Source organism: Eptesicus fuscus, chromosome 6 (assembly GCF_027574615.1).
Source record: "Eptesicus fuscus isolate TK198812 chromosome 6, DD_ASM_mEF_20220401, whole genome shotgun sequence".
Classification (NCBI taxonomy): domain Eukaryota; kingdom Metazoa; phylum Chordata; class Mammalia; order Chiroptera; family Vespertilionidae; genus Eptesicus; species Eptesicus fuscus.
The window spans coordinates 105,998,797-106,008,667 of record NC_072478.1 but is presented as its reverse complement, the minus strand read 5'-3'; the positions used below and the strand labels follow the sequence as shown (position 1 = coordinate 106,008,667).

The following is a 9,871-nucleotide window of genomic DNA, read 5'->3' as shown; positions in this document are numbered from 1 at the left end:
AGTAGGGGTTGTGCAAGAGGCAGCTGATCGATGTTTCTCTATCATCGATGTTTCTAACTCTCTATCCCTCTCTCTTCCTCTCTGTAAAAAATCAATAAAATAAAAAAAAAAGAATCCAAAGAAAAGTAAAGGTGTGGAGAGCAGGTCCCAGGGTCAGCACTCCTGAGGAAGGCAAGAGGATGAACCAACCCGCTGATGAGACACACCCTTCCCGAGCGGCTGCCGTGCACACAGGAGCAGCAGACAGACAACAGGAGCGAGCGATGGGGAGAGGAGGAGGCCGGCCAGTGTCGTGGCCCCAGATCAGCCAGGGACGCAGCTGGGGAGCAGCAGTCAGCTCCTCCAAACAGCACCAGCACACGCCTTGGGGGTGGCTGGCCTCGGACCTCCGCACACGAAAGTCTCGAGGAAATTTTGTCAGACTTCTGCATGCCCGCAGACGAGGAAATCTGTGGTAACGGGAGCAGCTCAGTCACTGAGAACTCAAGAGCCAGAGGAGGGACCGGCTCCTCAGCGTGGAAACCCCGTGGACATCACAAAGAAACTCTGGGCCCCGGAGCTGTGAATGGGCATCAGGCACCGAGACGCTGCGGCGCTCCAAAGGCCGGGGACCATTTCTGAAAATGGAATGTTCTACTAACTCACCTGGACCACGCCGGCACGCAGAGTCGCCGCCTGCCACCCACGGCTCCTCTCCCTGCTCCAACCTGGCGATCACACTGGGCTTGGCGCTGTCGTACCCTGTGGGGGGAAAGGAGACGGGCTCGGAGCAGCTGCTCGGCTTCCGCGGCGCCGGCCTCGGAGGCCGCACAGGAAGGTGGCCTTTCGCACCTTATCAAAGGCAGAACTTGGTTTGTTTTATTTATTTTCTGTTAGTCCTCACCCAAGGATATTTTTCCCATTGATTTTTAGAGAGGGTGAACGGGACGGGGAGAGAGAGAGACATTGAAGTGAGAGAGACACATCAATTGGTTGCCTCCCACACATACCCTGACAGGGGCCAGGGATCGAACCTGCAATCCAGGTATATGCCCTTGACCAGGAATCGAACCCACAACCCTCTGGTGCATGGCCAACCTCTAACCACTGAGCAACACCATCTGGGGCCAAAGTTAGAACTTTCTGATGGAGAAGCAGAGATACAAATACTCTACCTGGTGCCCAAAAGGAATTCAATCCTATTTCTTCAAACTTGAGGATAAAAATCATTGAACTAGGACCCCACCCTCCCCCCAACAGCAGCAGTGCAGGGAGCCGCTCTGCTCACCCACGGAGACGAGGTGGCTGTAGTTCTCCAGCATCACGTCCCTGTAGGTGGTCTTCTGCTCCGGGCCCAGCTGCTGCCACTCCTCCTGGGTGAAGGCCACGGCCACGTCCCTGAATGACACTGGCTCCTGTAATAGCAGCGCGATGGGAACTGGGTGACGTGGACAAGGCGTCCGGGGACAAGAGCTTACCGGGCTCACTGGTAGAGGCAACCAGGGACCCTGTACCCCTTTTATGCTACAGGTTGTGGAAGGGAAACAAACCATGTCAGAAACCATGGCATTTGGGTTCCTTCTTGTGTCAAAAAATAGTAACAAAATCCTCAAACCAAAAAGAAACTGTTTTCTGATTTCACAACGGAAGTTCTGAGCCGGGGCTTCGCTCTCAGAAGGCGGACGTCGGACCGCAGGCAGCAGGGGAAAGCACCCCCTTCACCTTGTCAGTTTCTTCAGGCGCCTTTGCCGGTGGCTCCTCCTCTTCCCGGCCTCTTGGTGCTGCGCCGCGACCCTCCCTGGCCTCCTCCTCCCCATGCTCGCTCGCGCTGTGGGTCCCCACTGCCAGCTCGGAGCCTCAGACGGAGCCTCAGACGCAGTCACAGCCGGCTAAGCTTCTCCTGCCTTCCGGGTTCTCAGCACCACGTGCTCACAGCAGGAGTATCTGTTGTTTGCACAATGCCCGGGTGCTATCAGAGCGATGCGTGCAAGAAGCAAATTACTGTCACTTCCTGTTGCAGCTCAGGCTCCGGGCTCTGCTGGGTGTTCCACAGGAAGAGGAGGAGGAGGAGGAGGGGCAAGAAGTGCCAGCGGCAGAAACAGAAGCGGCGGGCACCAGCGCCGGGGCTGGCCCGGCAGAGGCAGGAGGGCACTTGGCTAAGGACGGCTTGTGCACAGTAGGAAGGGATTCTAATTCAAGTGTAAGCTGAACACACACAATTACTTTCCGGCCAAGACAAACCCAAAAGCCCAATTCACAGAAATGCGCCGACGGAGTCCCCTCCCAGGAGCACCGGCCACACTGGCTGCCGACCGCAGGCATCCCTGAGGAACCCCGGGAGGCGGGGAGGGGAGACTTCTGAGAAGCCAGAGCTGCGAACACGCTGGACAGGTGCTGGGCCGCAGCCCAGGTGACAGCAGACTCGCCCAGAGCCCGAGCGTCCCCAGGCCCAGCCAGAGTTCCTGGGGGCACAGCGCCTGGCCGACTGCCACCGGCCACAGGACACGGGCAGCGCGGCGCTTCCTGCCCGCAGTGCGCAGAGCAGCCCGATGAAGGCTGGATCTGTGACCCCTGTGGCCAAGACATAGGGGTACACCACACTCCAGACCCCTAATTAGGGGGATGACGTACCCACTGTCCAAGCAGCAGAGTTCTGTCGGGCAAATAAGGCAGATGGGACAGCAGGGACGGAGGTTACCCCGAGGCCTCTCAGGCACAGCGGGACCGTCAACTCTCCCCATGCGAACGTGGCTCTTCCGGAGGCAGCACTCGGGAGCCAGCTCGCCAAGTACAAGGTTTGGAGGAACCGGAGCCCGTGCACTGCGGGGTGTCAAATGGGGCCGCTGCTGTGGACACAGCGTGATGGTTCCTCAAAAAACCAAAACCAGAATGATCACATGACCCAGCAGGCCCACCGCTGGGTCTACACCCCAAGAAACAGGAAGCGAGGACCGGAAGAGATCCGTGTGCAGCCCTGTGCACAGCAGCATCATCCCACGGCTGACATGGGAGTGACCACGTGTCCACGACCGGATGACTGAATAAGCGAGACTGGTCTGCGCCCACATGGAACACTGTTCGGCCCTAAAAAGAAGGAAACTTTGACAGGTGGTACGACATGAGTGAAGTGCAAGGACCTCCTGCTACGTGCAATGCCCCATCACAAAGACCAAGTCCTGGGTGATTCCACTGGCACGAGGCCCTCAGAGGAGTCAGGTTCACAGACGGGCAGCGGACGGAGGCTGCTGGGGGCTGGGGAGGACGGGGAGTTCGTGTTTAACAAGGACGGAGTTCCAGCTTTGCAAGTTGAGAAGCATTCTGGAGATGGATGGGGTAATGGCTGCCCAACAATGTGGATGTATTAATGCCACTGAACTGCAGCATTTAAAGCTGGTGAAGAGAGCAAGTTTTGTGTTGTGTGTATTTTACACAATAAAAAAAATGAGGGGAAAATGATGTGATACCAACCGAATTACACACGTATCCCTCCCCATCCCTGCTGCGGCCATTCCCTCCACACGGGGGAGAGGGGCAAAACGGGCTCGTCCGCCGATACGCTCACATTAGCGACAACAATTACTATCTCAGAAACTGAAATTAAAAACGTCAAAAGTCACCAGATGAGGAAAACAGGATAAATAAAAGATAAACATCAAAATGAATAACCCAACCACAATACAATCAAATTCATAAAGAAAACAACTTGTATAACTTTATATTGATTTATGTTTTTAATAAATTTACATTGTTTTGTATTGATTTATATTTTAATAAATTAAGCAACATATTGCTTCCATAAAATGAGAACAGTCTGCTAAGAAACAGCCACCAGAGAATACTGAGAAATTAAAGACTGCATTATTGAGTTTTTTCAAGATCCTCAAGTAAGAAGCTTGAATAACAAATGAGACAGAATATCTGTGAGGCAGTCTCTCAGAAAATCAGAAACTGAAATGATGGAAGAAAACTTGAGATAAGAAAGCCAGACCCAACAGATTCGACATTTTCAGAAAGACAGATGTGGAGGAGGAGCAACAGGAAATACTAAAGGCAGAATGGAAACTGGTTCTGAGCTGAAGATTCAGGCTCGCCCTCACTCAGAAGGGGCCATCTAACACCCAAAGGGGAATACTGGGGGGAAGTACAGAGATCAGAAATTTCCTGATAAAATAGCCGAGAGGATAACGGAAAAATCCAAAAAATTACAGAGGAAAAAAAATACCCTAGATCCTTAGTAACTGACGTTGTTTCTCATGGAGAACAGCCTACAACTTTTAAAAGAAAACGACTTTGAACCTAGAACTGTGTACCAAGTCAAACTATCATGTAAACTTAATGATACTCTACAGGTATTTTCAGAAAAGCGAGACAACGTATCTATACAAATAAAGGGTAATATGCTAATTAGACCGGGAGACCTTCCGGACATCCTTCTGGACAAAGCCATGGTGGCGGGGCAGAGGCAGAGGCGGTTAGGGGCGATCAGGCCAGGAGGGGAGGGCCTGCAAAGATGCTGAAAAGGCCTCTGGGAATATTCAAAATGCATACTGAATTTAACAAAGAAAACCCTCAAAAAATAGAAATTGATATTTCACTAACATGAATATATGTATATATTTACACATGAACTCTTATAATGTGCATAGTATGTGTGATATGTGCATGTGATACATATATACATATCTATCTCAATCACACACAAGCACACATGTACACTTTTAAAATGTATACAGACACACACATGCTCGCATGCACACATATGTATGCCTCTGTCCTCTCAAGTTCTAAAGTCAGGATTTTTCTTTTCTTTTTTTTAAATATATTTTATTGATTTTTTACAGAGAAGAAGGGAGAGAGATAGAGAGTTAGAAACATCGATGAGAGAGAAACATCGATCAGCTGCCTCCTGCACGCCTCCTACTGGGGATGTGCCCACAACCAAGGTACATGCCCTTGACCAGAATCGTACCTGGGACCTTTCAGTCCGCAGGCCGACGCTCCATCCACGGAGCCAAACCGGCTAGGGCAGGATTTTTCTTTAATGGGAAGCACTAGCCATTCCGTGAGATGGAATTGCACACGTGGGCCCCCCAGCTCCTGCCGGCGAGGTCGCCTGGGGCAGGGAGGAGAACTGAGACAGAGGAGAGGAGAAAGAGCTGAATGTGATTCATATCCCGGACTGCAGCCTCTCCCAGAAATTTAAAAACAGGAAATACTGGGAAACTGGCTAAACTGAAAGGTGAATGTGGATTAGATAAAAGCATTATATCAATGTTAAATTTCCTAAATTCAGTAACTGTGCCGAGAATATGCAAGAGAATATTCTTGATCTTAGAAGGTTAAATCTGAAATACACGTTAAGGGGGCGTGACATGACACCCATTCTTGAAGAACTCAGAAATAAACGTAAAATACACAGAGAGAAAATAATAAAGCAAATGTTAAAAAATGTCAAAAACCGGAGCATCTCGGCACAGGAACATGGAGTTCTTGTACCATCCTGTGACTGTTCGGTAAATTTGAAGCTTTTCAAAATAAAATGGTGGATAAAAGAAACTACTATAAAATACAGAGGGAATGCTTCAAAAGGACGCAGAAACTAATGTGAAGGGATTCCAAGATGGGCCCACTTAAACATCAGAAAGAGGAACATCTTCAGTCCACCCAGTTCATAGCCCAGGAGCTCACAGAGAGGACAGACTGACACGGAAAGCCCTGGCCCCCGGAGCCGCTCAGGACTTTGGGGACTGTCCTTCCCGCAGGAATCACAGGACCAAGCGGGGAGATGTTTTCCTGAGAAGAGGATCCCAGCTCGTAAACGAAGCAGAAACGGTAACGAAGCATGTCCCCATCTGGTCTCCCCAAGTGAATATGTGGATCAGGACGACGAGTATCAGTCAACAGACGCTAACATCCAAGACATGCAGGAAGGTAAGAGGGCACCAGGAGGAAGGGGACAAATGTCACAGCACAGTCTTCCCAAAAGAACGGAACCTAAACGTGAGTAAACCCCACATCTCACTCCCAGCTGTACCAGGAGCACAGGCAATCGACAAAGTAACGTCACAACAGACAGCAATGCAATCAGCACCGGCCAGACGGTGGGACAAACTGAGAATAAATAACCCAATTTACTTTTTAAACATTTTTAAAAGACTTTTTATTGGTTTTTAGAGAGGAAGGGAGAAGGAGAGAAACATCAATCGGCTGCCTCCTGGGGACTGAGCCCACAACCCAGGGCATGTGCCCTGACCCGGAATCAACCAGCGACCTCTCAGCACCCAACCAACTGAGCCACATGGGCCAGGGCACAACCCAGTTTCCCAGAAATAACACGAGACATAAAGGGAAAGTTATTATTAAAAGAGGCCAACTGCAACATATGGCCTTATTTGTATCCTGATTGAAAAGAACAAATAAAAAACCATTTAGAAAACTGAAATTTGGAACACGGGATCTTACATAACGAAGGACAGTATTGTGAATTATCCCCCCACCTTTGGAAAGCCCCTTTATCCCTCAGAGATACATAGAGAAATACAGGTTATTTTTTTTAAGCCAAGTAAAGGGAGGAAGTATCAGTTTGGAAGAAACAGATGTCAAAGGCAGATGCATGGTCACGTGAGGAAGAGGACTGGCACATGTCCGCAGGATCTGACTATAATTAGGTCGCTGCTAATCTTCACCGACAGATGCAGGAAAGTGGGGAGGACGAAGCCCAGGCCCTGAGGCCTGAGTGGGAATGGGGAGTGAGGACATCCTGACTAGAGAATACTGTTTTGTACTGTTTGCTGGGCAACCAAATAAACGGACTAACAGGAATATCTAAGGATGAACAGGTCAGTGCCCTATGACTTGGGTGTAACAATGGAAATGTGTCTATTTCCATCACAATATTTTGGTGCCTGAAAAAAACAAGTATTGTTCCCTTGGGCAGGAGGCCCTCTGCTTAAAAAAGCCAGTACAAGCCATAAACTGCACTGACGTTCTGGTTGTTATTATGAAAGCTATCCACGTTATATCAACTTTATTAAAGAAAAATTCCCAAGTCCTAGGACAGTGATGGGCAACCTTTTGAGCTTGGTGTGTCAAACTTCGCCAAAAAACTGAGTATAACTCGGGTAGTGTGTCACTTTGAGGAAAAAACATTATTTCGCAAATGTTTCATCCTCAGGAGCAGCAAATGTTTCATCCTCGGCATGCGGCTGCCTCAGCGGCCACGTGTCATCAGAAATGGCTACACGTGTCAATGCTGACACGCGTGTCATAGGTTCGCCATCACTGTCCTAGGAGATCTTTACAACCCACAACTAACAAATCACATGGTCTTCTATAGTCTATACAAATCACATAATAGATGGTATTTCCCTTTTCCTATGACGGTCAAGGGCATTGGTCCTATTTGCAGCTCAACCTCACTCGCCCTCAAGTATCATACTACCTGGACATGTGAATTCAACAAAGGATTCTTGGTGCTGATCCGCCAACACTCTCTGAACTGCATTTCAGTCTTTTATCTATCTCTCTCTCTGCTCCCAGTTTAAAGTATGGATCCCCATAAACTTCCTAAGCTGTCTTACAGAGCAAAGTGGGAGACTCACCTGGGACTCACGCATTTTCGGCTGCTCTTGGGAAAGTGCAGATTGTTCACAGTGGACCTAGGGGAGAACAAGCAAGTCATTGAAGTCATGGGTACCCTGGCCCCTGGCCTGTCTAGCCGGGAACCCACTGCATAAGAATCTCCAAAGAAAACGCAATAAAATGATGCCCTGTGAACACTCAAAAAGGGCTCAAGGGTGACAGAGGAGAGACACCCGAACCATTGCCCCGCCCAAAGGAGTGGAGGGAATCCGGCAGGTTCCTCTCATTGGTGACTATAAACACTGACTCCGTTTTCAAATAGCTGGCCCCATTAAATACAAGGTGGTGATGGGGGTGTGTGTGTGGGGGGCGGAATCCTGTTATACTGCTTACCTATTTTCTTACTTTTCTTTCCATTGTTAAAAATCAAGGAATACGGAGGAACACAGAGCATGTGCTCTCAGAAATGGGATAAATGTGCATGACGGCATGGTTTTGTTTACCCGACAAGACTTGGTTAGTGCTGCACTCACTCTTTTAAGAAAACGGGGAGACAGTGGGCACAACACTTGCCCTGGGAGTGTGAGTCCTGTTAGACATCCCCCTCCGCAGGGACACCCCGGGCAAGTCACCGCCCTTCTCAGGCCCAAGCTCTTCCGCCCGCACCGAGGCGGAGGACGCCCCCTGCAGGCTGACCTGATGCGCTGCACCGGGGCTGCACAGGGGCTCCCAGGGGAGTCGGCACACGCTCAGGCCAGTGAACACGGTCCTGGGGGACGTTTAGAGACCCGGTGGAACCCGGGGAGGGCGAGGCGGAAGAAGGGGTGTTGGGGTGCAGGGAGGCGGGGCACCGTCGAAGCCCAGGCTGGGACCCCCTAGACCCCAGGAGACAGGGAAGTCCCAAGTCCGGGGCAGCGCCCACTCCCAGCAGCCTGCCCCTCCGGCTCGGACACGCGGATCCCCGGGAAGCGGTTCCCGCTCCCTCCCGCAAACTCGCGTGTCCTCGTCCGGGGCGAGTCCCCAGCCCTGCTCACCGCGGGCGGGAAGACCCCTACCTGCCCGGGGCCGCGAACGCACGACCCGCCCGTCGGGACTCGCTGACCTGCCCCAAGGCTCCGAGGCGCCGCCGCTTCTCTCCCGGGGTCCCCGCCTCGGCGCCTCCCAAGCCGCGTCCCCGAGGCGCCGGCTCTGGGCCTGCGGGACAGACTCACTCAGGAGGACGTCCCTCCCGGGCCTCACCGCCCCGCGCGCCTCGGCCGGGCCGCCGCGATGCAGACGGGCCCAGCCCGACCCCGCCGCCGCCGCCCAACTCCTCGGGCCTGGCCCGCGGGCTCCGGGGTCGCCTCCGGGGTCCCCGCTCCACACTCCGCCCGCGCGCGCACGCTCTTGAGCGCACAGCCCCGCGCCCGCTGGGTGGCGGCCCGACCGGACAGCGCCCGGCCCTGCCGGCCCCGGGATCCTCGCCCAACAGAGGCCGAAGCTGGGGCACCGGGGGCAGCGGTGACCTGGGCTCGGACAGGAAGCGACAGCGGCGCTGCGGCAGGGCGCCTGCGCGTACACGCACACAGCCCGAGTGCACATGCGCACGAGGACGCCGGAAGTCGCCTGCCGGGGCCCACCCGGGGCAGCGGGACTCCATTTCCCAGAAGTCTGCGTGCCGTCCCGTTAGGGAGCGTCTTCCAAGTCTCCAGCGGCTGAGAGGCGCTGTGCGGGGAGAGCTGGCCGCCCGGGCGGGACGCCGGGTTCCCCGTAATTTAAAGGCAGGTCTGTCATGTCGACGCTGCACCAGGTGTCTGGCCGCCCTGTCCTTTCGTTATCTGTGAGCTTAAGGGTTAGAATCAGGGACCACTAACAACCCTGACAAAGTAGGGAAAGGGGTGTATCATGCTCACAAGTGCGGCATTAATGACAATATTAGTAAGTGGAGTCTGCGATCACATCATGGAGTGTTAGTCTGGATGCCTGCCCCCAGTGGGAAAAGGAAACCACCCTGACACACAGGGTTCCTCCCGGGCTGCTCTCCACTCAGCTACTCCCCTCTGCAGCGCTGCTCCCCCCTCCTGAATCCCTGCACCCCTGAGCTGCTCCAGTGGCCTGTGAGCACCCGTTACTTCACTCCTCACTTCCTCCGTCTCCGGGCAAAGTTCTGGCCTAAAACGTCCCTGGACCTGATAGGGGCAGCGCTGGAACACGGGACCAGCTGGAATTGTAAGAGATGTGAACCCTGCTCTGTGGACCCTGATTGCTTTGTTCTGATGACAGAAGGCACACGCTCACCTGGCTGGGAGTTGCACAGGGACCCGGGAGCTCA

General features: G+C 52.8%; 1 protein-coding gene across 2 annotated transcripts; it reads right to left on the bottom strand.

The window, feature by feature from the left end:
- Nucleotides 1–396: 396 nt before the first annotated feature.
- Nucleotides 397–9,120, bottom strand: LOC103299152 (RB-associated KRAB zinc finger protein). Of its 2 annotated transcripts, XM_054718232.1 has the most exons (6): nt 9,066–9,120; nt 8,663–8,754; nt 7,581–7,637; nt 1,268–1,394; nt 646–741; nt 397–449 (listed from the first exon to the last, which is right to left on the bottom strand). In XM_054718232.1, exons 3-6 carry the CDS (start codon nt 7,593–7,595, stop codon nt 418–420), a joined length of 270 nt encoding a protein of 89 aa, XP_054574207.1. In that variant the 5' UTR covers nt 7,596–7,637; nt 8,663–8,754; nt 9,066–9,120; the 3' UTR covers nt 397–417. The 2 variants fall into 2 exon arrangements, with proteins under 2 accessions (XP_054574207.1, XP_054574208.1); XM_054718233.1 differs by lacking the exons at nt 8,663–8,754; nt 9,066–9,120 and adding an exon at nt 8,616–8,651.
- Between the last annotated feature and the right edge of the window lie 751 nt (nt 9,121–9,871).